The following is a 26,300-nucleotide window of genomic DNA, read 5'->3' on the forward strand; positions in this document are numbered from 1 at the left end:
TCTCCACCTATATTTACCTTTCCCTAAGAATACTGTATAGCCAAGAAGGATGGTCTTTTTTATTTTAAGACTATAAGACATTTCCCTTTTTTATGGTAAGACAAAAGGTAATGACATTCTAGACTTATAATGCAGCTACCATGTGGCAGCATAGAGGGAAGGACTTAACATTTGTTATTCAATGTAGTTCTCACAAAAGCTCTCAAGGGTAGAAAATATCCCCACTCTCCAGATGAGGCAAGCTGATCTCAGAGAGCCTAATTACTGGGCCCAAGGTTCAGTGGTGGAGGCAAGATATTAACCCAGGTCTGGCTGGCTCAAAAGCCCTGCTGAGTTTACATTCTCTCCCAAACAGGGAAAACTGGTCTGTGACTTTTACATTTCATCCTGGTTCCACAATTACTGAGGGACTTGCTTAAATTAGCCAGACCCCTTAAGGGATCTAAAGTATCCTCAAGTATGAGAGACAGAGAAACAGAGAAAGAAAGACAGAGAAAGAGAGGGAGACAGAGAGAGATCAGGGGAGAGAGAGAGAGAGAGACTGAGATTACAGCTGGGTGCCAAGGGTTTCTGAACCCAACTTACTCATGGTTGAGCTGGCGTTTGTAAGCCTATAGCTTCTAGTAAACCACTTTCATTTAATTAATTGTGAAACCATTGGAGAATAGCAAGTCATGTTCTTGTTTGGAAAACTTCCATGCTATGTGGCAGGGCTTTTGCTTCAGACTTCATAAAACTGAATGCCCAGCACTGGGATAATAAGTGAGCACATAACACAGGGGAGGTGGTAAAAAACACAATGTTGCATTCAAATTCTGCACTTACTTATTCTCAGAGCAAACCTCTGCCGTGATTGCAGTTAGAATTTTATGTAGGGAGATGTTAGAAACTCCTGAGGTTTTTCTTTTAATTTTTTTTATTGTGTCCTGTTATAGCCATACAAAATACATGTAACATGCAAGTTACTTATACAGCATAATAATAAAACAAACACTCATGAGCCCTGATTAAGGAATGAGAACATTAACACTATTATTTGTTCACTAGTTTAACTAACCCCAGGACCTAGAATGGTGCCAGATGTGTAGCAGGTGCTTAATAAATATTTTTAAATTAATGCATAAATCAGTTTGTATCTTCCTTCCTTATATCATTACCCCACAGCCTCCCCTCAGGGATAACCACTGTCCTATATTTGGGGTTTATCACTCCCTGGCATTTTTATGTCTTTTCATATATATATTCCCAAATTACATATTGTTTACTTTTGCTTCTTTTCAAACTCTATGTAATGGAATCATATTGTATGTATGCTATTATGAATTGTCTTTTATGCAACGTTAGCTTGTGAGATTCGCCTATTTTTAGATATATTCTGTTCCTTGTCATTGCTGAATTGTACTTTATTGAATGAGTATGATATAATTTATTTATCCTTTCTCCTCTCAGTGGATGTTTATCATTTCTGCTTCTATAAACAAAGCTGGTATGTCCATTTCTGCATATGCTTCCTGGTACAAATGTGCACAAGTTTCTCTAGAACACAAACCTGGGAGAGGGACTGCAGTTGTAATTCTCATTTCCAGTGCTAGAAGATCAATCAGTCCATGAGTCACTGCAATGTGCCCTTTGTTCACACTAGGCCAGGGTCAGTGGGAATCCTGTCCAAATCATTTTGCCAGAGAGAGGAGGGAGGAGGTAGGCAGAGACTGGCCTGGTAAGGTCAGGAAATATCTCAGGCCTCTAGCCAAAGTGGGTTGTAATTAGGAAAAATTCAAATTCTAAAATTGCCTTCATTATTTCTCCTACTCTTCCACCTCCTTTATAGCTATTTTTGTGTGAGGTGTATTTTATTAAATTCATATCTAATAAATAAAATGATGACTTTCTTCAGTCTTTAAGTATTGATTATAAATTTGATTAATTAGATTCTTTTAAATAATTTGTGTTGTATTTTAAATTTTAGTATGGATGAAAATTTCTATTTTTAAAGGATCTTTCCAAAAAGACCACTTATTTACTTTATGCAGGTTCTCATTTTGTTTATCTAATATTTACTCTTCAATCATATAATAATAATTACTGTCATTACCATCATCATTTCATTCATATATACACATATATACATTTATACCTTTCAAAATGCATTTCTGTCTTTGAGGTACTTTCTCATTTGTAGCAATATGCACTCTACTTTATTATATCATCTACTATGTTATTTTACAGTTCTTTGCTTCCTGTCTTTCTTCTCTACTAAATAGCAAGTTGCTTAGAGGCAAGGATAATATCTTGATCATCACTATATCCCCAGCACTTATCCCTGTACCTGGTCCATAGGGCCAGGTGCTAGGAGTTGAGTTGAATCAACTTATCTAATCTAGACCTTCAGTCTCATAATATGGTTAGCCATTGGTAACAAATCCACACTTTGTAGTCAGACTTACCTCAGATGGTAACCTGGCATTTCCACTTACTATAGGAGTGATCTTGAACAAGTTTACTTAATTTTCCTGAGCATCAGCTTCCTCTCCTACAATATAGGGATGATACAGAACTACCTGGCAGGGTTGTTATAAAGATTAAATGAGATGATATATATGAAATAGCTTGGCACATAAAGTGCCTTAATACATGTCCTTTAGATTTTAACTGTATTAGTTACAGAAGTCATAAAATGTAAGAAGAAGATTAAGACACTTTAAAACAAACAAAGAAACAATAGCAAAAAGCCTCTGCGTCTTTTCTTTGTTTCATGAATGAGGATGGGGGCACAATTTTTACCCAAGGAAATGACATTTTTAGCCAAAGGAATGACATTCTTAGCTTTTCTCCCATTTGTTTATGGAAAGTGAGCTCTTTTCCTGTGGAACCTGTGGCCCTCCTAGTCTTGGTCTGGTGGGCAGACTCCTGCTGGCTTTCCAGTTAAGGTAGGAAAGGGAAGGATTATGGGGAGAAGAGATAGGCCGCCATAATCAGCTGCTGGGTTTGCATATGAGCAGAACTTTCTGAGTGCTTTCTGTTGTACTTGGGATGTGAATAAAAGCTAATATTTGTGTCTTAGAGATAAAGTGCTTGTCAAGTGTAGCCTGAGTGAAAGCCTTCTTTGCTCTTGCCCTGCCAGGGCTGCTCACTGAGCATTGAGAGAAGGATAACCTTTCATTCTCTTTTGGTATTCTGATGACTGTGCTGAGTATAACCAAAGAGTCATGGGTAGAAAGTGAAGGTGAGTACTGAGAAGACAATAGGATAATGGAAATTGTGTTAGATTTGGAGTTAGAGAGTCCTGGGCTTAGGTCAAATAGTTTTGAGCTTTTCTTCTCTGAGTCTGACTTTCTTCATCTGATATAATAATGAGAAAAAAATGTCTCACAGAATTGTTTTGAGGAGTTGAAATCACCCAACACAGTGAACAGGCTTATTTTCCTTCCTTTCTTTGCTTAGTAAGAAAGAAGTATTCATAAAAATGGTGGCTGCATTCCTGTGGATGAGAGAATATGCAGTTGTCACCTATCTGTGGCAGATTTACCCAAGAAGTTAATTACGTTTTGTTTAATGATTAGACATAGGACATAGAAGAGGAAAAAATTGACCTTTGGGTAGTACGAACCATGTTCCATTTGTTTAAACTTGAATTAATTACCATGGGAGACTAAGAGCTACCTTTCCATTAAGGTTTTAGGATTGGCTTTCTGGCCCTCTCCTTCAGTCCACTTGGAAGGACACAGACACAGATCCTCTTGGAGATAGGCAGTTAAACTAGGTGACCTGTGAAGCTCCATCCTAGCCCAAGGAACCTGAGTATTCTAATGGCTAAGTGTTGAGATGGTTGCCTGAAAGGTTTCCAGCATCATTGTGCATCATTTCACAATAAAATCTGGCATAGGGATTCTGCTACTTTATGTTACAGAATGTGGGTGGGGGATTTACATGTGATTTAGATAGACTCCTAAAGAAAGTGAGGGAATGGAAAAAAGACCAAAGAAGACTGGTATGATAATACTAATCATGATCCCTCACTTCTGTATTCATTTCAAGCGCTTTTTATACTTTTGTTTAATTCATACCTCCACTCACACAAGTAGCTCGGTAAGATGGGTGATAATTATTCCTACTTACAGATGAGAGTGAGGCTCAGAGAACTAGAGCAAAGCACATCAAAGTGCTTTGATGCTTAGTCTGGTTTTTCCATAGGTCTCCCTTTGGATAAGGTAAGGTCTTAGGGCTGAGTACATACCCTTTAGTTACTCTGAAATTGTTTCCTGACCACCAACTTAAGTTAAAGACCTTAACCTCAGGTTTCTGCCTTCATCCTTCCCTCATGTAGACATAGCCCATGAGATTGGCTGATTCCAGAGAACTTCTCACATCCTTTCACAGGATTCAAAAGGGCTCTGTCCACATGACAGGAAACCCTACATACATAATCCCTAGGAGAAGTCCAAGGAAAATTCAGCTTCGCCCTGACTCAGTTAAGCAATAAATAATATTTTACATGTGCACTTTACTGCTGAAGACTTCAGACTTCTACCCTCCTGTTTCTGTCAAGTACTGACATGTGTTGCATTGTTCCTCTTGGGTCTTTTCAGTTTGGAGACTACCAAGGACCATGTTCTGCCCATCGACTATTACTTTCCACCCCAGAAGACCTGCCTAATTTGTGGGGATGAAGCTTCTGGCTGTCACTATGGAGCTCTCACTTGTGGAAGCTGCAAAGTCTTCTTTAAAAGAGCCGCTGAAGGTAAAGGGTCTTGGACACTAACTTCTGTTTCCCTTTCTGCTTTATCTTCTAAAAAGAGACACCAGTCTATCAGGACCCAGGATTTTATCATCTCTGAGACAAGGTAACTGGCAGGGCTGGTTCAAAGAACCTAAGAGCCTTAAAAAAAAAGTCAGTTTTCATACTTGCTGGTCCCCTGGCTTTGGCAGCCTTGGTAGTATAGGCAATGTAGGCAATGAAGGTGGTCCCAGCTGGTGCTTGGAGCTTGGTGGGTCCTAGGAATGAAAGAAAAATTAATGATTTGAAAAGATTTAATTTCCTCCTTGCTTGTGTTCCATTCTCCTGCCTAGTGAGGGAAAAAATTGTCCTTATTAGAGAGGTTAGAAGTGGAGAAACCCCAACTGAATCCCCAGCCTGTTCTCTGTGGTGAATACGAAACTGTTCCTTCGTGAAGGCTTTCTGGCCTCGGCCCCAGAAAGGAAGTGTTCTCACTGTTCAGCAGACCATCAGTCTATGCACCTGCTCCCTCCTGCTGCTGCATCCTTGGGGCCTCTTTGCATTAATAGCTCCTAGGTAGATAAGGACCCAAAGTGATGAAACATTTTTATTCTCTCCAGAGAGTTGTCCTCAGTCCCTGTCCATTGGTCCAGAACCATAAGCTAAGTTGCATCTTATATTTGGCTAAGTGGGCTCAAACCCTGGCTCCTTAATATTATTTAACTTAAAACAATTAATGTCTGCTTAGCCCCCAGAGGTGCTCAGGCTGCATCTTACAGGAGGAACTCACACTTCCATACCTCCTATATATACTAGTGCCTCCTTCCTTCCCAATATCCCTGGGCTTAAGCCTCCTACCCATCCACTTCATTCCACATCCTGTACTAAGGGCTTTCTTCTCAAAGGGACACTGATGAACAGTTTCTAGACAGAGATACTCTGCTCTGGGAGCAGACCCAGTTGCTAAACACCACTATTTACTTCTGCCTCCATTTTCCACAAAGGAAGTACATCCTGCCAAGACCTTTTTCTTCCTTCTCACTGGCCTAGAAGTTTTGAGTTCCAATTCAGAATCAAAACAGACAGCTTTTCCTTATATAAAGGCTACAATCCCTGAGGACAGTCTTGAAAGTGGCAGGTATATAGGCCACACCTTTCAGCAGGAATATGATGACACCCACCAGAGGACAGCAGAAGCACCATAGAGTTCTTGGCATCTAGAGAAAAGGTAGAAAGTGTGTGCCCTTTAACTGGCCTCCCTATTGATAGCCAATTGGAATGATGATTACCTTGTCACCATTTTAGCCAGATGGCAGGAATACCTATAAAATGGAAAACTATTTTGTTTCTTCCAGTCCCCCAGGCAACAAGGAGACAGCTAGCATTTAGTATTAATGAAAATATGCTGCATGTTCCACCCATAGCCTTGAGTGGCGCATTACTACTGCTTACACTGGACAGTATGAAGTCCAGGGCACCAGTGCCTAGGCGTAGGCAGTTTGGAAAGAGACAGAGAGCAGTGTCTTCCTTTCTTAAGAGTACTCACAAAAGAATGGCTGTCAGAAAAGGAAATGAGGAGTAGCTCCAAACACTTCAGATCACCCCACCTTCTCCAGTGAGAACCTGTCTCTTCCCCATACCCTGTCATCAGGTAGGCCCTATCTATAGAGCAGAGAATGAACCATAGCACCCATCTAGAGCTAATGTGTCAGTAAGCCCAGGCACCACAGTAATAGCAGCCATATTATATGGGAAAAGAGTTCAAGAAAGCAAGCAAAAAGCAAATTCAATAGTCAGATAGATTAGATTGTATTTGATGCTGCCTTTGGGTTTTACAAATCTGGGTCGTGATATTGTTGCTTTTCGAAAACAGTGGGAATGATCAACCATATTGTGAAAGGGAAGATTTTTCTGTCATAACTATTCCACATGGGAGCTTTCTGAGGAAGTTAGGGCTGAAGGAGGGAGGCAGGCAGAAGGGCAGCTGGCAGGGCTGCCTGGGAGGAGCTCTGCTATTATGTGGATCTTGGACTATTTGAGAACAAGGAAGCTGGGGGGAGGGGTAATCACTCATATTACTGAGCACTTGGAAATCCAGCAAGGTCTCAAAATTCTTCAGTCCCTAGAATCACTTGTTAGGGAAACTTGGTGATATTTTATTTGAGAAAATGAGACTCTATGAACTCACGGAGCCAAATGCTCTTAACTGCTTGAAATATTAAAATCTCCAGTGGATTCATTGCAAAACTATGGAGCCCATTGGTTCCTTTGGAATGTGAACCACAGGTTCCAGTCCTGAGCCCTTTGAGGGACAGGAGAATGTGGTTTAAGAAAAAACATGAAACAAAGCAAAAAACAATTATTGGTGTGTTCTTTCACCTCCCATCTGTAAAGCTTGGTAGCTGGAGTTTACTGCCATTATTATCTCTATTTGAAGGCAAGGGGCTGTCTTATTACCTGCAGAGAACATTTATTGATTTTTTTTTTTTTTACAATGCGTCTTTATTGCCCAAATGGCCTTTCTGAAGGTGATTGTGAATCTTCCTTGTTGAAACTTGGAATTCCACCTGTCTTGGAGGGAGTGGGAGCACAAATCTTTTCTTCCTCATTTGTCTGTCGTTGTCAGTAAGCTCAGATGGAGTATTCAGAGTGTTGATTACCACTTTATTCATGGTTTCGGAAATCTCTGGACTGGGCACAGGTACAAGACTTAAAAGCCTGGCATGTCAGACAGAAATCCATTTCTAGCTTTGGTAGTTCATAAACCATGAAGCTTTAATGCTGTCATTGGTGCAAGGCTCAGCACAGAGTCGATTGTAATCTAGCCAGGTTTTCCTGTTGAGGAGGAAGAAGAGAAGAGAGCCCCACATTTTCTCGTTGTCAGTAATGCTGGGAGTTCGGGGTGATGGTGAGGCTAGTCAGGGAAGGATCTGAATATTTTGAGATTAAAAAATAATGGTAATAGGTCAAGGGGATAAAAACCACTAAAATCTGCTTGATGGAAACTTAGTGAAATAATGTGTTTGTGTATGTGTGTGTGTGTAAGCGCATTTGAGTGGATGGTCTGTGGGTTTGAAACAGGCATGTAGAGAATCAGTTAGTGGTGGGTGGGTGAGATGAGTGGGGAGGTAAAAGGGGAAGGCATGTTAGATGCTATCAAAAAGACCAGGAAGTCAAAGGAAGGTGATATCCATGAGCAGGGTAGGGGCTCAGTGGGGGTTTAGTTGTGTGACATTGGATAAGAATTTTTCCCCCTTTGGACCTCAGTTTTCCCTGTCTGTAAAATAAGGGAGTTAAACTAGATACTTTTAAAATGCCTTTTCAGCTTAGACTTTTTGTGACAATTCTGCAAGTTCCAAACACCATCATTGTTATTTCAGCAAACACACATGCATTTATACCTGTATGCATGTTTGGTGTTGCCTTCCTAGAAGATGGTGAATCCTAGCTCCCATTCTCTTAAAAAAATCAATCTTCAGAGGGGAATAGAGCCATCTGAGAGAGTGCACTGTGGATGGGCTGGGTTAAAAGTCAGGACTGAGATTCCCTCTTCTCCCGGCATTATAACCATGGCTGGATAACTTCCTTTCTTTTCCATTTTCTCATCTGGAAAATCAGGATATGAATCCTCATCTCTACCTCATCATGTTTCAAAGAGGGTTAATTAATTCATCATGTGCATTATGTGCTCAAGAATTTACTATTTTTCAGACATTTTCTAGTAAAACATTGGAGATTGTACATCCATTTGTTTTGTACACATGAAGCACTGTTTGGTACACATCATAAAATTGAAACTGTAGTTTACATTCTGAACTCAAAGAATTACACCATCCTCACTGATGTTTACAATATGTCCCAATTTAGTATCCTTGGCAAATTTTATATAAGTATGGCTTTGATTCTTTCTCTAGCCCCAGGTTTTTGTGAGGAAAGAAATGTAAGTGAACCCTCATTGAACTCTTTCTGTCCTTTAAATCTACTCTTTCCCACCTCAACTCATGTGGAATTGAATGTTACTTCTTGTTTGGAGTCTTGCAGAGAGTTTTTGGTGCATATCAGTGTCCCCTTCACTCCCTGACTTTCAGAGGAACATTTCCCAGGGGCAAGTTAACTCTGCTAGGAGGATCTACTTGCAACTTCAACAGAGCCTTAATCAGGTATCTTTGGCCAAGAAGTTGACTGATCCTGATTGCACGAGTCCTAGAGATTTTTTCACAAAGCTCCTATTATCTTTTCTCTGTCTCTGGTTTTCTTAAATATCATAGCCAGACTTTAGATTAGGGGCCAGCAAACTTTTTTCTATAAAGGGCCAGATAGTAAATATTTTAGACTTTGTGGCCTATATGGTCTCTGACTGTACTATTCAACTCTGCCTTTGTAGCATGAAAGCAAACCTAGACAAAACTAATGGGTATGACTGTACTACAGTAAAACTTTATGGGCACTGAAATTTATATTTCATTTAATTTTCACATGCTTTTAAATACTATTTTTTTATTTTTTCCAACCATTTAAAATGTAAAAATCATTCTCAGTTCTTGAGCCACACAAAGACAAGCAGCACATTGGATTTGGCTTGTGAATTGTAGTTTGTTGACTCTTGCTCCTGTGCTTACAAATCTGCATAGTAAATTTTGCTCTTTCTGGTCTCCTGGTATCTTAGCAACTCTCTAGATTATCTAATTTTAAACATTCTTCTGAGTTGGCCAGTCAAAGTTTGTTCCCCTTGCTTGCCTAGAATACCTGGTCTGGTGGCATCTAGGTCTTGAGCATTTTTCACTAAACAGGAGAAAAATAAACAAATCTAGAAATGCTACAAGAGGATACTTTTTTTCTGATGATCTTGTAGATCACTCACCCTTGCAATACCCAGAGGAGAAGTTGAAAATATTCTACACATTTTCTTTTTAGACTTTTGTACCATAACCATATGGATAACTATAAAATATATATGAATGAGTTTTGATGGACACCACATATACCCCAGATGGTATAGAGGAAGGGCTTTGGGGACTCTCTGGTACTAAGCGTTATGGAAAAACTCTGTCTCATAGAAAGTAAGGCCCAGGTGGCCAGCTGAGTTATGAATCTACCATATATTTCCCCATGATTCTTTGTCTTTACACATTTGCTGGCTTAATTCTGTCCTCCTCATCACAAGACTAGACCACAGGCTTGCAGAATAAGTAATTTAGCTCTGTAACTCATTCCAGTTGATGCCCACCCAAGTCTCTTATTAGAGCCCAATTTGGGAGCCATGTCAAGAATTTGCCATTGCTCGTCTATAGTGCCCTGTGACTGCTTATTTATAGCATGTGCATCTTATGAAACAATGATTAACATGAAATTTCTGTGTCACTTGTAAGATCTTCTGAGTCCATTGTCTCACTCCACCTTGCCTTATTATTCCCCAGTGTGTTATATTTTTAAAGCCCATCCATATACTGCAGCCAGAAGCTTTTTTAATCCCTCACAGAATCTCTTGATAATTGTGAAACTCTGGGTGGTAGATTTTAGCAGTTGGTTGCTCTTGCAAGGGTGTTAGACCCACTTTTTCTTCAGAGGTAGGAGTTATTTCTTACTTCTCTGATCTCTAGTCTAGTCTCATGGCAAGAAACACACCGTCCCTCATAATAACTGAATTCTGGGAGAAGCTGTTATTTCAAAAAACAATCTCTTCAGTTATAATAGTCATGTGTGCATACTTCTGGAACCTATTTTTCAGGTGTTCACGCTCCTTCTCTTCATGGCTAGGTAACTGCCCTCAGCATTCCAAGGAGGCAGGTAATCTTTTTACCTGTCAGAAGAGAGCACAGAAAAGGAAACTTCCTCCTATCCAAAAAAGGAAACTGGGACTTGGAGGTGAATGATTCTTTATAAAGGGAGCAAAGGGATTAGAATTCTCAGTCCATTTGCTTCCAGCCCATGTTGTGACTCCTGATACATCCCACTGAAATCACCACAGCTTCTGGCTAGACTCGTGCCAATATTTTACTGAGTACTTCATAAGAACAGGCCTGGTGGTAATCTACTCATGCATTCAGTCAGTATACATTTGCTGGGTCCTTACTACACATGAGATACTAGGCTCACATACTCAAGATACAGAGCCTACCTGAAGGAACTTAGTGATCATAGCCCTGGACACTTTTAAATTTCTTCAGTGGATGAAGAGCTATCATATCCGATTTCCATTGAACTTCCCAACCACCTAGAACAGAGGAAGATGTCATCCTCCTTATTTTCCATGTAAGCAAACTGAGGTTTTCTCAGTTAATCAACAGGTAGTAAGTGGACTATCTGGATGTAAACCCAGGCCTTCTGGGTCCAATGCTAGCAGTCACTCTCTTACAGCACAGCTACCCCTCAAATATATAAACATACTAACCTAAAACAGAAAGAAAGTGCAATGCCTAGGCAAACAAGAAAGACAACAGTGAAGAGGAACAATAGAGTCAGAAATTAAAGAATTTACGAAAGACTTAAGTACTGTGGGGAGAAACCAAGGAGCCAATGAGTAGCACCAATATCACAGGGAGCTTTCTTCCTAAAAAAGCTCCAAATACTTAAAACAGCTCCAAATACTTAAAACTCTTCATTAGGTAGGGCCAGGGACATGTGAGTAATAGTCCTTCTGCCAACTTCTATTCTTCAGAGGGAAAGTTCTGATTCTGATGAAACCAGGCTTGGTAGCTCTTAATTCACTCTCATCACACAACCACAGAACAGGAAGCATGATTTAACACCTATGCACATGAGAATTTTACTCCTCACTACCAAGCTAAGGGAAGAACTCAGAGACAGGTTGTATGGATACAAATGGTAGAATCATGGTTCCTTGACTCTTTGCTTTGAGCCTTCTCAGATAAGTGTGCCACAGAATGTTTTCCATGGGGCCAGGAGCAAGAGAACTCCATTCCCCTCCTCTTTGATGTCATAAACCAGAAAATATTGTCTTTCAGGACAGAGCTAAAAATTGAGGCAAAATCTTCTTCTCTTTTATCAGGGTTTTATCTATTTATTTATTTATTTTTTGCGGTATGTGGACCTCTCACTGTTGTGGCCTCTCCCGTTGTGGAGCACAGGCTCCGGACGCGCAGGCTCAACGGCCATGGCTCACGGGCACAGCCGCTCCGCGGCATGTGGGATCTTCCCGGACCGGGGCACGAACCCATGTCCCCTGCATCGGCAGGGGGACTCTCAACCACTGTGCCACCAGGGAAGCCCTTATCAGGGTTTTAAATTTTTAATTGTCCTTCCTCTCCTGGTTCACCTCATAGTGTAGACGGACCATGATTTCACTCTGGTACTTGGATATGGAACCTGGAGACTGTGGGCCTCTTACAGGTCCCTAAGTTAGATAACCACATTTCTATAGTCCCATGTTCACAAGTTCTTTCACTTTCTGGGCAGTTGACTCAGCCATGAGTTATTTAATGAAAAGACTTAAAAGATTTGCAGTACTTGGAATCACAGGATCTTTAAATGCTAACCTGTTAAAATTTGAAGGAAGAGAACTCAGAAATCTAAAAATTTGACCAAGCCATTTTATAGATGAGGAAACTGAGGCCCAGAGAGAGGAAGTGACTTTTCCAGGTTCATGGAACATAAAAAAGGCAGAAATGAGGGTCTCCCAGCCATTTCTTGTTTCTTGTCTGAGGGGTTCTCCAGCCTCACAGCTGATCAGCAGAGCCTCAGAGATTGTTGCCTTGGAATCTCCAAGAATTATGTAAGGCAGCATAATAAACCTTTATCTTGACTGCAGGGATATCTAAAATTGCTATTTGATGACTGGCACTTTCCCCAGATAACATCCATTTATTCAACAAACAGTCAATGCTTACTTATTGTGTACACTAGACCTATACCAGGCACTGGGATAAGAGATAACAACAAAAACTAGTCATTGAACACTCAGTATGTATTAGTTGCTTTGTAGACATTTTCTCATTCCATCCTCACAATAACCCTATGATGTAGGTATTATCATTAGCCCTATTTGCAAATGAGGGAACTGAGGCACAGAAGAGTTAAAGTGACTTGCCCAAAGTCATATAACTTGTTAGTGGCTGTGGAGTGAATATGACACAGAGTTTCCAACATAATAGAGTAAGATAAGTGCTGTACTAGAAGTAAGTACACAATCCACTGAGCAGACAGAATAAGAGAATGAGTTATTTTACCTGGAATGTTTAAGAAATCTTCACAGAGGAGTTAAGGGTTGATTTAGGTCTGAAGGGATGCGTAATAGTTTGCCAAGTACAAAAGGTAGGAAGTGAACTTCAGGAAGACAGGACTTCAGGAACAGACTGGCCAAAGACAGGGCTGCGTGAAAGTTGGATGCTTGTTTTAGGAACATTTTGGAGTCCAGAAGTGGTTGAGAGGAACCTCATCAGATGCAGCAGGTCCCTTGACCAGCCTTCAGTTAGCCTTTTATGCCTTCACCCCCCACCCCGATGCTGAGCTGTACATCACTGTCCTACTCTACTCTCTGGACTTTTTGGAAGCACACTGCTATCTAGGTAGTGGAATAAGATGCAGTGCAAGAGCACCAAATGGAGCTCTGGTTCTGCCATTGACTTACTATGTGGCCTTAGGCATGTCTCATTCCTTCTTTTCACTTCAAATCTCCATCTAAATAATAAAAGTGTTGAACTAAATGATCTTGAATATTTTAGCAATAAATCTATAAAAACCTAAATCTTTAACAATAAATCTCTAAAATGTTATAGATATTCCAGATGTTTCTATTGGCCAGTGGTTCACTTTATATGCATCAGCCTTGGAAAATAGACAACCCAATCCTTAACTCCAAGACTTAATAGATATGCAGCTTTGAGCAAGTCACTTAACTTCTTTGTGCCTCTGTGAAGATAGCAATAGATCACAAGGTTATTGTAAGAACTAAATGATATGTAACACAGCTCCAGTGCCCAATAAGTTTTGGTTCCTTCTACTGGAGTGAAGCCTTGTTTATTGGCACACATACACTTATGGTGTCCCCTGGGTAGCAGAAAGGAGAGATGGCAAATAGTATTTATCGTAGTTCTCTGGTAAAGAAGGCTTTGGGTTGGGTTTGGTGTAAGGTCCTCAAACAACCACTTATCTTCAGTGTTACTTAATTGGTGATCCGAAGGGCCAATAGCATTTGTATAAGAACATAGCAAAGGTCAATCTCTTCCTCTTTCCTCTTGGCCTCTCAGGGCACTATGAGTAACATTCCCCAGAAAGCCCAGCAAGCATGTGTTCATCGCCTCTCTTGAGTTTTGGGCTTTGGACTCGAAAGTGTCAGAGCTCTCTGTGTATCTTTGCCTGCAACAAGATTTGTCTGACCTCCCTGGTAAATTCAGATCCATAGCCACAGGCCAGGAGAAAAGCTAAGAGAGGTCATAAATTATCTTCCACATTCTTCAGCGATTGGTTTCCCTCATCCAGCCAGTGGCGTGTCTTAAAAGTATGTTGGGGCCAGATTCAATAGAAACCTGAACCAGCACCTGTGTAAATAAAATTTTAAGGCTTCTTTTCCTGAAGCCGGATGGATATTTTTTAAAACCAAGCTGGACTTTATTTTATCTAGAGTGCTGTCTCCTATGCTCTTAGTGCTTTGGACCCCTTGGAGGAATGTAGTCTGGTTGTAGTGTTATTGTTTTGTTTATTATTTGTGAGGGAGGGGCATTTATTTCAAAACTCGGATAATGCCTTGGTATGGCCTGTGACTTCACTGTGTATAAAATGAAACTGGTGATGTACCGTCATTCATTCTGCCTCCCACAGATTGGCTTTATATCCCTACATCCACGCCTGCTCTTCAATTCTGATCCTTTTAAAAACCAGCCAACCAGGTTCCTTAAAAAACTAAAAATAGAACTACCATACGACCTAGCAATCCCACTACTGGGCATATACCCTGAGAAAACCATAATTCAAAAAGAGTCATGTACCACAATGTTCATTGCAGCTCTATTTACAATAGCCAGGACATGGAAGCAACCTAAGTGTCCATCGACAGATGAATAGATAAAGAAGATGTGGCACATATATACAATGGAATATTACTCAGCCATAAAAAGAAATGAAATTGAGTTATTTATAGTGAGGTGGATAGACCTAGAGTCTGTCATACAGAGTGAAGCAAGTCTGAAGGAGAAAAACAAATACCGTATGCTAACACATATATATGGAATCTAAAAAAAAAAAAGGTTCTGAAGAACCTAGGGGCAGGACAGGAATAAAGATGCAGACGTAGAGAATGGACTTGAGGACACAGGGAGGGAGAAGGGTAAGCTGGGACAAAGTGAGAGAGTGGCATGCACTTATGTATACTACCAAATGTAAAATAGATAGCTAGTGGGAAGCAGCTGCATAGCACAGGGAGATCAGCTCGGCGCTTTGTGACCAACTAGAGGGGTGGGATAGGGAGGATGGGAGGGAGACGCAAGAGGGAGGGGATATGGGGATATATGTATATGTATAGCTGATTCACTATGTTATAAAGCCGAAACTAACACACCATTGTAAAGCAATTATACTCCAATAAAGATGTTTAAAAAATAAATAAAATTAATTAATTAATTAATTAAAATAAAGGAAATAAAAAAAAACAAAACAGTCAACCCAAACCAGCATGTAACATACTACTTATCTCTAAGTCCTAACTGAATGACCTTCAGATCTTGTCCAAAACCCTAAATGGGGAAAGGAGGTTAGCATCTTGCCTAAGGCCCCCTGGGCCCAGCAGTAAGTGGATATCCAGTCCTTGAGGTCCCTTAGCTCTGCTCAGCTTCAGAATAGAGACAGGATCCTTCATATGTGTTGCTTATGATTAAAGGCCTCCTACTTCCCACTGTCCTACCGCACCTCTTCTGCCACCCCACCTCTATAGCTTCCATGGCTCCCCAGAAACTCCTCTGTAACCCATGTCACTCGGAAAGAGATTTTCTTGTCTCTTTTGCAATTTCATGAAGACTAGCTAGCAAGTTTAAGTCCAGATTATGCTTCCATGGGGCAGAGATAGATGTAGAAAACAATAGAAAGGGGTTTGGAGATGTGGAATGATTTGTCACCTATGTAGTGAGCCCTACAAAAATATTGAAATGATCTCTACTCAGAAGCCCTATTGATATAGGGGTAAAAGACTTGATTTGAGTCCAACATTTGTTGACTCTGTGATCTTGGGAAAATGACATGTCCTCCGTGAGCCTTAGTTTTCTCACTTTTAAAATTGGGATAATGATGACCACCAGAGAAATTCTAAGGATTACGTGAGATAAAGCAACTAGAAGTTTTCTTACATAGTGCCAGACTTTCAAAAAAACTGAACCAAACACTTTCGACAATGTCTCTTAATGTGTAAATGAGAAATCAGCTCCACGTCAAATTTCAGCATGTTTCCAGGGGTCCCATGATTTCACTGTAGAAATGCAAGTATGAATTAAATAACTCACCTGTTGCTATTTACATGGATAGTTTGGTAGTAATTATTTTTAGACATGTGACATATTTCAGACATAATTCAGACTGTAATAGTTTTGCAGCTTTGCAGATGTATTCATTCCCAATTACCAAAGACCTAAAAGGAATTAGCTAGAGCTATGAGGGGTAGTACAAAGGTAGACAACACAGGGATCCCTGGGACCTGTCCCTTGGTTAGAGGGAACTCTGGATTATAGGCATTTGTATTCATATAGTCTAGTGTCAGGGAAGAAGAGCTGGAGGTGAGTAGCTTCCACTCATTCATTTTTTTAAACACGCATGTATTGTATGAGGCCCTATGTGGACCCAGAGATGAGTATGAGATGGCCCTGTCCTCAGGGAGCTTCTAGTCTGGTGGACGTGCCCTCCAAGGTCAGCTACAGTTTTACACTACACAGGGTATTTAAGCGCAGCAGAAGCAGTGTGATGAGACAAGGGAGAGAAAAATCTACAGGCATAGCTTCCCATACCCAAGGACAACACTGACCAAGGCTGGCACAGTTTGAGGGAACTGTTCGCATGAGCAGGTCTGGAAGCCTTATCAACAACAGAAAATAATGATGATGATAGTTATAGCAGCTAATATTTACTGAACATTTTCTGTGTTAGACGCTACACTAAGTGCTTACTTAATCTTCACAACAACGTAATGAGATAGTAGATACCCTTACTACCCTTATTTTACAAATGGGGAAACTGAGGCTCAAGGACTAAGGGAACAGGAAGGGAACTAATTCATCTGAGTTCAACAAACATACCGCATCTTATATGCCAGGCCTGTGCTAAGTGCTAGGGAGAGAGAGATGAGTAAAACATACTCTCAGTCCAGAGGGAGCAAACCAATAAGTGCACAGTGAGGCTAATATATTCCAGGCCTTCTGCTTGATGCTGCGAACTCAGTGATGAATGATACACAGTCCTTCTTGCAAAGCTCTCAAAGTTTATTGGGGGATATCAATGTGGAAACAAAAATTATATACTGCTGTGAGAAGTGTCATAAGAGAGATAAGTGCAAAATGGGACAGAGATTGTGCAGCAAATGATTGGTTTAAATCAAAGCCCAAAAGAAGCAATGTTACTAAGAATAATAGAGAAACTGATTGATTTAAATCAAACCCCCAAAATAAAAACCAGTGTTATCTAATTTTATTCAGGCTTGGTCAGTTATTTTCCATTTTTCATTCTATCCCTAAAATGGATGATCAGTATTATTTCCCATGGAAGGATGATGAAATACTATCAAACTATACTATTAAACTATCCCTTTATCCCATCTCATGCCCACACTTTCCCTTTCCTCACCTTTACTCAGGCTACATCCCTCTACCTCAAATGCTTTTTAAGTCCCACCTTCCTTCAAGGCCTCACTCAAGTGCCTGCTCCTCCATGAAGCTTCCACCCCATGAGGATATGGGGAGGGGGAAGGGTAAGCTGTGACAAAGTGAGAGAGTGGCATGGACATATATACACTACCAAACATAAAATAGCTAGTGGGAAGCAGCCGCATAGCACAGGGAGATCAGCTCGGTGCTTTGTGACCACCTAGAGGGGTGGGGTAGGGAGGGTGGGAGGGAGGGAGACACAAGAGGGAAGAGATATGGGAACATATGTATATGTATAACTGGTTCACTTTGTTATAAAGCAGAAACTAACACACCATTGTAAAGCAATTATACTCCAATAAAGATGTTAAAATTAAAAAAAAGCAAAAAAAAAAAAAAGGCATTCTACCCTCTCCCGTACTCCCACAGCACTTCATGGGTGCTTCTCTTGTGGTTCTTACCACTCCTTGCTTTATCTTTAGGTGATGTACTTACACATGTTTGTTCCTCTACTAGACTGAGCTCCTTAGTGGAAGATTCACTTTGCTGAAACCATGATTTTATTTTAAATTCATTGGAATTCTCTTCTGGATTGTATTGTTGCCTAGTGGGCCTTACCCTTCAATCTTAAGCATGTGAAATTGCATAACCTATCTGGAGATTAACACGTTCTACTCCTAGCTTTTAATAAAGGCTACTACATTAATATAACAATGACTAAAATGTGTCTTCATTTCTTTTAGGTCTTGCCCTCAGTCATACATAATTTATAGTCTTATTATCTCCCCTCAGGCCTCTGTTGTTGGATGTTTAGATTGTTTACACGTACTTAGGTTGCATTCATGTACATTACTTTTACTCTTTTTCTTTTAAAAATTTCCTTAGGATCCATTTCCACCAGTGGAAATACTGGATCAAAAGCAGAGGTTGGGGATGCGAGCATGTGATGTGCAGATCTTTAGGAATGGTAGATGCATTCGAGGAATTGGAGGGAGACAGATGACTGAATAGACAGACAAAATAAAGTGTTATGATTTAAGAATTTATGAAAAGCGTCTCTGTTTGAAAGTATCTTGCCACACATGATCTGTCACAGGGTCTGAAACTCGCCATATGTAGGACTGTTTTGGAAGACTGCTTCCTAGGACACATTCAGCCATCATCAAGAAATGCTGTTGGGACATAGGTTGTCAGTATGTTTCTTGGCAGGATTCTGGAGGATAGGAACACCAGCCTCATAAATTTTGAAAGGGATAAGGGATTCAGGACAAGTTCTGAACATAAGGTGCTTATCTAGAATAGGAAACTTTATAGATAGAGCATCAAAGTGGCAAGCTCTCAGGATCCAGGGGTCAAATTAAGGCATTGAGCATTCGGTAGGATGAAAGGACAGAAGGGGAAGAGGGAAGCAGAGGAGGAGTTGTGGTGAGAGATGAACAGGTTTCACCTACTTAACAGGACTTGGAATTTGGGGTTTGTGTTGGGTTTGTGATATCACTTTATACTAGGGAGAGATGACTGAGTTTTGGGCAACCAATAGGTGATTTTAGATAGAATTGTACGGGTCAAGGCCTAAGGGGATGCCCAAGTCCAGGCCAGCTTCTGTGGACATCAGAAAACCATGAGGCATTTGGATATCAGAAACCTATCAGGGGCAGAAGAACTCAGGGCAGCATGGCAGACTCAGCACATACAAGTAAGTGCACACCAGTTATCTCACAGGATTAAGATTACTGATGCAGGATAGAGGCCAGCTGCCACTGCCCTCTGTGATGGGCAGATCTTTAGGGGTGGTAGGCACATTTGAGGAATTGGAAGGAAGTTTTTACCTATTGGTTGAATTCACTGACATGGTTTGGGGGTTGTAGCTTTCAGATACTCAGGTTTTCTTGTTCAGGTGGAGACTGCAAGATCTACTGCAGAACTGCATATTCTATGTGGGAAAAAAAAAAAACAGGTCTCCTGAGTTAGAACAGAACATAGAACCCTGCAGGGTTAAGGATAGAGGTGCTCTGTAAGAAGTCAGACAGCATTTTCCAGTTCTGTCCGCCAGAATTTCTTGTCCCCCTTGGGACTCAATTTCTCTTACTCTGGTTCCTAGTGTTCTTCCACTCTTCACCTTGAGTGTAAATATAGAGCACATTCCTTGGGTTCCCAGAAAACAATAGGGATGACCTCTCGTTCACCAAAGTGCACATTAGTAAATACTAAGGGAGAACAAATGGGAAATCCAGTATAGAAAATAAAAGTAGGATTCTATTCCTTGGTATCCCAGATTAAACAATAAAGAACGCTAAATTCTTTATTGTTTAATCTGGGATACCAAGGAATTCTTAAACAACAAGAATTAGATGCCTTCCTGTGGCTCTTTTTTAGTCATGTCAACGTGGCTCAGTCTTCACTTGGTAACCCTTCTTCCTTGTTTGTTAACCCTTCTTCCTTTTTTGTTAACCCATCCACTATGCTCCTATGGGGTCCTAGGGAAATGACAAAAATTTACACACATATCCAGTAAGAGGAAGGTCACTCGTTAATAGCAAACCCTTTTATGATGTTGTGAGCATTTGACACCCATGTTGCTAGGAACACCTGTGAGTAACCTGACCCCTCTTTGGAGAAGAATGTGATTGGTGTATTGCTTCAAGGAGACCCTCACTGTTCTGGGAAATATAACTCCAAAGTTTGCTGAATATTACCAGGGAATATGTACAGAGAATAGAGCCTGCAGATAAGCCGTCTTCTGATTAGCTTCAGGCATGTTTAAAGCAGCTAGGATGTGGTAGATTTAGCCTTTAGGAAATTCACTTGACCTCTCTAAGCCTCAGTTTCTTCACCTATAAAATGGAGATAATATAGCAGTTGAAAAAGCTAAAGGAAATGATGCTTGTGAATACACTGTGTAAATTGCAAAGTATCCTATGAGTAGTAGTTTCTAGAGGATCTCCTTACCATCATTCAAGACAATCATGCCTATGTTATATAAATACTTGCCTCTGACCACCCTGGAAACACTTTGCAAAGAGTTGTCTATAGGAGAAACAGTTTAATATGCAAATTACTCCTTAATTTGCATGTTTTCTATATAACAGCTTATTAACATGAGGTACATCTTCTCTAATCTGCAGTCATACCAGAATGATTACCTCTTTGAAATACCTTCCAGAAATCCTCAAAAATGAATTTTATTCCTCCGAAAGTAGTCTATCGCAAAGATAACCTCCAAATTGATTGACAGTATGTCCAACTACTTTTGCAAGATATAGGGCTAGGCAGATAATTTTATTTATAGAGATAATTATTGTCTTCCTGCAAGTGAGCAGTAGCCAGAAAATGGACAAGAGAGGCATGAGAATTGCCTTCCTATTACAGCTCAGCTTTGGGTCTTACCTGCACGGTTTCTAAAAGCCTGTGCAGATAAGTTGCAGTGTTTATGGCAAAAGCAAAACTTGCTCTAAAAGCAAGCCCTTGTTTCATTGCTTAGTGTTTTAATCCCCATCAGACATGACTTTGATCTGGCATTTGGCAGCAGGGCAGGTTCCTAAGCTGCTGTATACAAATTGGGGAGGAGTGGTGATATTATTGGAATGAATTTATTTGTTGTAAGTTATAAATACATGGGCTTTTTCAGTTTCATCATCACCCTCAAAACTTTATCTGTTTTCCCCAACGGAGCCGTCTCTCAGCCTTTAATATGCTTGCTTTGAGCTCACGGGCATTGCTGCCTGGCTAACACAGGAACCTTGAGAACTTGCTTCCAAGGTCCTTTTCTTTGTTTTCTCTTGATGCCCAAGCTACCAGGGTCAGTAGTGACTGTGGTGAGCTGACAGTGAGGTGGCAACAAACTGAGCTTTGTCCTCTGGCTTCCCTTGACCCCTTCTATTCATCATCCAAGAGGCTCCAGGCCAGCATTCCATAGAGCAGCCTCACCAAACTCACTAAGACTGAAGAGGAACCAGGATTTCAAATAACTGTTATGGAAGGAAGGAATGAGACTTAACATTTATAGAACTACAGTGATCTCTTTGCTGAGTCTTTTCACTCCAGAAAGATAACTACTCTTTTTAGGAAGCCTTCAAACCCTAATGATCTTCTAGGACCTGGACTGCTTTCTTAAGAAGCACATTACAGGGAGATGTCTTGGCCAACAAAATATTAAAAGACCAATCATTCATTCACTTATGCATTCAACTAATGTATATTGATAATTTTTTATGTACCAGACACAGGAATGACAAAAAGGAGTAAGTTTTATCCTTGTCTCCTTCACAATCTAATAAAGACAGCTATTCTTTCATTTTGTAATGATCTGTCACATTTCATACACTGCTGGATATCTTTACATGGTAATGACACAAGGGAATGATTGAAAAGCCGAGACAGGGGCAGGAGGACTGAGTGTGTATCTAACCACTCTCAAGGCTCCATTTTGAAATACTGGGGTTGCAGTTTCAAAGGACTATTTTGAAATTTCACCCCATGGCACTGCAGGTAATAGAATCTTGCTGTCACTGGAGGCAAGAACATGGGTGATAATGACATAAATGAGATGAGAAGTTGGGAATAGTTAGTGTTCATTTTATTTTAGAGAAGAGTATACTTTATGCATGCATCATGGCAGAGTAAACCACTACTAGGAAAAAGAAAGCTAGCATGTGACCCTAGGCAAGTCACTGAAGCTCTCTGGACTTGTGCTTCTGCATCTGCAAAGCTGTTAATGGTATTTGCTCTTTCTACTTCATGGGTATGTTGTGAGATGATGTATAGGAAGGGATTTGCTAATGTTACCACAGCTTACAAATGTATGAAATTGATTTTAGGACCTTATAAAAGTATACCTGCCTTCATTAATGATTTAGAGTGTCTTTAAAGACGTCTGCATGCTTTTAAATTAGATCATTTGGACTACAACTTACAAGGCAGTCTTGATTTTCTTTTCTGACTCCTATTATTGGCACCAAAAGGCGTGCTAGGATTTTTTTTAAGATATAATTCACATGCCACAATAGTCACCCTTTTTAAGTGTGCAACTTCATGGTTTTTAATATGTTCAAGAAATCATGCAAACGTCACCACTGTCTAATTCCAGAACATTTTCATCATCTCAAAAAGATACTTACTCCCAATTTCCCCTCCTCTCAGACCCTGGCAACTACTAATTTACTTTCTGTCTCTGTGGATTTGTCAATAATAGACATTTTATCTAAATGGAACAATACAATATGTGACGTTTGTATCTGGATCCTTTCACTTAGCATAATGTTTTCAAGGTTAAACCATGTTTTAATATGTATTAGTATTTTATTTTTTCTGACTGAATAATTGCTAGGTTATATGGTAACTCTACATTTAACTTTTTGAGGGACCAAGGTTTTTTATTTGTTTGTTTGCTTGTTTGTTATAGAGACTCCACCATTTCACATTTCCGTCAGCAGTGTATGAGGGTTTGAATTTCTCTACATCCTTGCCAACATGTTATTATGTTACATTAGTAGTAGTAGTAGTAGTAGTAGTAGTAGTACTCTTATACCCATCCTAGTGGGTATGAAGTGGTATTTTGTTGTGATTTTGATTAGTGTTTAGCTAATGGCTAATGATGTTATGCATCTTTTCACGTGGTTGTTGGGCATTTGTGTATCTTCTATGGACAAATAACTATTCACATCTTTTCCCAGATTTTGACTGGATTATTTGTTTTTTACTACAGACTTGTGTTATTTATGAGTTCTAGATACAAGTCTCTTATCAGATATGTGATTTGCAAACATTTCCTCCCATTCTGTAAAATTGTCTTTTCATTTTTGATGGTGTCTATTAAAGAACAAAATCTTTAATTTTGATGAAGTCCAGTTTATCTATTTTTTCCTCTTATTGCTTGTGTTTTAGTGTCGTATCTAAAACTTCATGCCTAATCCAAGGTCACAAACATTTACACCTATGCTTTCTTCAGAGAATTTTGTAGTTTTAACTGTTACATTCGGGTCTGTGATCCATTTGGAGTTGATTTTTATTTTATATGATGTGAGGTGAGAGTCCAGCTTCATTCTTTTGCATGTAGATATCTTGCTGTCCCAGCATTATTTGTTGAAAAGAGTATTCTTTCTTAATAGAGTCGTTTTAGTATCCTTGTTGAAAAACTATTAATCATAAATATATGAGCTTATATCTGAACTCTCAGTTCTATTCCCCTGAACTATATATATTTTCTTATGAAACCAGCACACCATCTTGATGACTGTAGCTTCGTAATAAGGTTTGAAATTGGGAACTGTGAGTCCTCCAAATTTATCCTTCATTTTCAAGATGATTTTGGCTATTCTAGGACACTTGCATTTTCATATAAATTTTTGAAAAACATCATCAATTTCAGAAAAAGTGACAGTTGGGTTTTTGATAGAGATTACACTGAATCTGTAGATCAATGTGGGGAGTTTTGTCATGTTAACAATATTAAGTCTTCAAATTCATGAACACAAGATGTCTTTCCATTTATTTAGTTGTTCTTTAATTTCTTTCAGTTACGTTTTGTTGTCTTCAATGTACAAGATTCACAGTTCTTTTGTTAAATTTATTCCTGAATACTTTATTCTTTTTGACACTTTTGTAAATTGAATTGTTTTCTTAATTTTATTTTGGATTACTCATTGCTAGTCTAAAAATGTAACTAATATGTGTATATTGATCAATTATACTGCATCCTTGCTGAATTCATTTATTAACTCTAATAGTTATTTTGCATATTTTTTTAGAGTTTTCTTCATATAAGATAATGCGATCTGTGAATAGAGACAGTTTTCCATCTTCTTTTCCAATCTGTATGCCTTTTATTTCTTTTTCTTTTCTAATTGCCCTGGCTAGAACATCCAGTACAATGTTGAATAGAAGTGGTGAGAGCAGACATCCTTGTCTTGTTCCCAATCTTAGGCAGAAAGCTTTCAGTGTTTCACCATTAAGTATGGTGTTAGCTGTGGGTTTTCCATAGATACCCATTATCAGGTTGAGAAAGTTTCCTTCTAGTCCTGGATTGTTGAAGTATTTTTATCAGATGCTTTTTCTGTGTCTATTCAGATCACATGTGGTTTTTGTCTTTAATTCTGTTAAAATGTTATATTAAATTGATTGATTTTTGTTTGTTGGACCAACCTTACATTCTGGGGTGAATTTCACTTGGTTATGGGGAATAATCCTTTTTATATATTGCTTTTTGGTTTGCTAGTATTTTGTTCAGATATTACCTCGATATTCATAAGAAAATGGATCTGTAGTTTTCTTCTTGTACTATTTTTGTCTTGTTTTGTTACCAGGGTAATAATACCTTCATAAAATCAATTGGAAAGTGTCCCTCATCATTTTCTTTTTCAGAAGTATTTGTGAAGAATTGGTATTAGTTCTTGAAACATTTGATAGAATTAAGTAATAAAGCCATGAGTCCCTGGGCTTTTCTTTGTGGGGAATTATTATTTTTATTACTATAATTAGTCATATTACTAATTCAGTATCTTTATTTGTAATATGTCTATTCTGAATTTATATTTATTTTTGTGTCAGTTATGGTAGTTTGTATCTTTCTAGTAATTTTCATTTCATCTGTGTTACTCAATTTGTTGGTATATAATTGTTTGTAGTATTCCTAAATAATCTTTTTTATTTCTGTAAGATTTCATTCAGTAAAGATGATGCAATAAATAATCTTTATGTCAGTAGTATTATCTCTTCTTTTATTCCTGATTTTCATAATTTAAAAGTACTGTTTTTTTTTCCTCTTGGTCAATTTCTTAAAAGGTTGTCAGTTTGTTGATCTTTCCAAAGAACCAAGATTTGGTTTTGTTCATTTTCTCTTTTATTTTCTATTGTCTATTTCATTTATTTATGTCCTATTTTTTAAATTATTTTTCCTTCTGCTTTCTTCTTTTTTAGTTTAACTCTCCTTTTTCTAGTGTCTTAAGATAGAAGGTTATGTTACTTATTTGAGATCTTTCTCAATAGCTGTAAATAATGTATATGTAAGCAGTTAGAACTATAAATTTCCTTCTAAGCACAGCTTTTATTGAATTCCAAAAGTTTTGGAATGTTGTTTTTTCATTTCAATTTATCTGAAGGTATTTTCTTATTTCCCTTGTGATTTCTTCTTTGAACAATTATTTAGGCTGCATTGTTTAACTTTCACATATTTGTGAATTTCTCAAAGTTTCTGATTGCTAATTTCATTCTATTTTGATAAGAGAACATCCTTTGTATGATTTCAGTCCATTTAGACATATTGAGACTTGTTTCATGGCCTTAAGTAGGTTCTCTCCTGGAGGATGTTCCATGTGCACTTAAGAATGTGCATTATGGTGTTTTGGGGGTGGAGAATTCTACAGATGTTTGTTAAGTCTAATTTTTATAGTGTTGTTCATGATTTCCCTTTTCTTATCTTCTTGTTTTATCCTTTATTGAAAGTAGGGTCTTTAAATTTCTATTATTATTTAATCACCTATTTTCCATTCAGTTCTACCAGTTTTTACTTTATGTTTTTTGGGTTCTGTTATTTGATGCATATATTTATAATTGTATGTCTTCCTAACGGATTCAACTTTTTACCATTATAACATGTCCATCTTTGTCTCTAGTCACAGTTTTTGTCTTGATGCCTATTTCGTCTGATAATAGTATACCCACTCCAGCTCTCCTTTGGCTGCTTTTTGTGTGGAATATCTTTTTCCATTCTTTTACTTTCAAAGAGTTTGTCTCTGAATCTAAGGTGTCTCTTGTAGAGAGCATATAGTTGTATCTCATGGTTTTTTTCCAAT

At 39.0% G+C, this 26,300-nt stretch overlaps 1 protein-coding gene across 2 annotated transcripts in view; it reads left to right on the plus strand.

The window, feature by feature from the left end:
* AR (androgen receptor) overlaps nt 1-26,300 on the plus strand; it is a 168,021-nt gene that overhangs the window by 85,292 nt on the left and 56,429 nt on the right. For both annotated transcript variants that reach the window (XM_004275797.3, XM_049704591.1), the window contains exon 2: nt 4,587-4,738. In XM_004275797.3, coding sequence (XP_004275845.1) covers nt 4,587-4,738 — 152 coding nt within the window. The remainder of the gene's footprint in view (nt 1-4,586; nt 4,739-26,300) is intronic.

This window comes from Orcinus orca, chromosome X, assembly GCF_937001465.1.
Source record: "Orcinus orca chromosome X, mOrcOrc1.1, whole genome shotgun sequence".
NCBI classification, from domain to species: Eukaryota; Metazoa; Chordata; class Mammalia; order Artiodactyla; family Delphinidae; genus Orcinus; species Orcinus orca.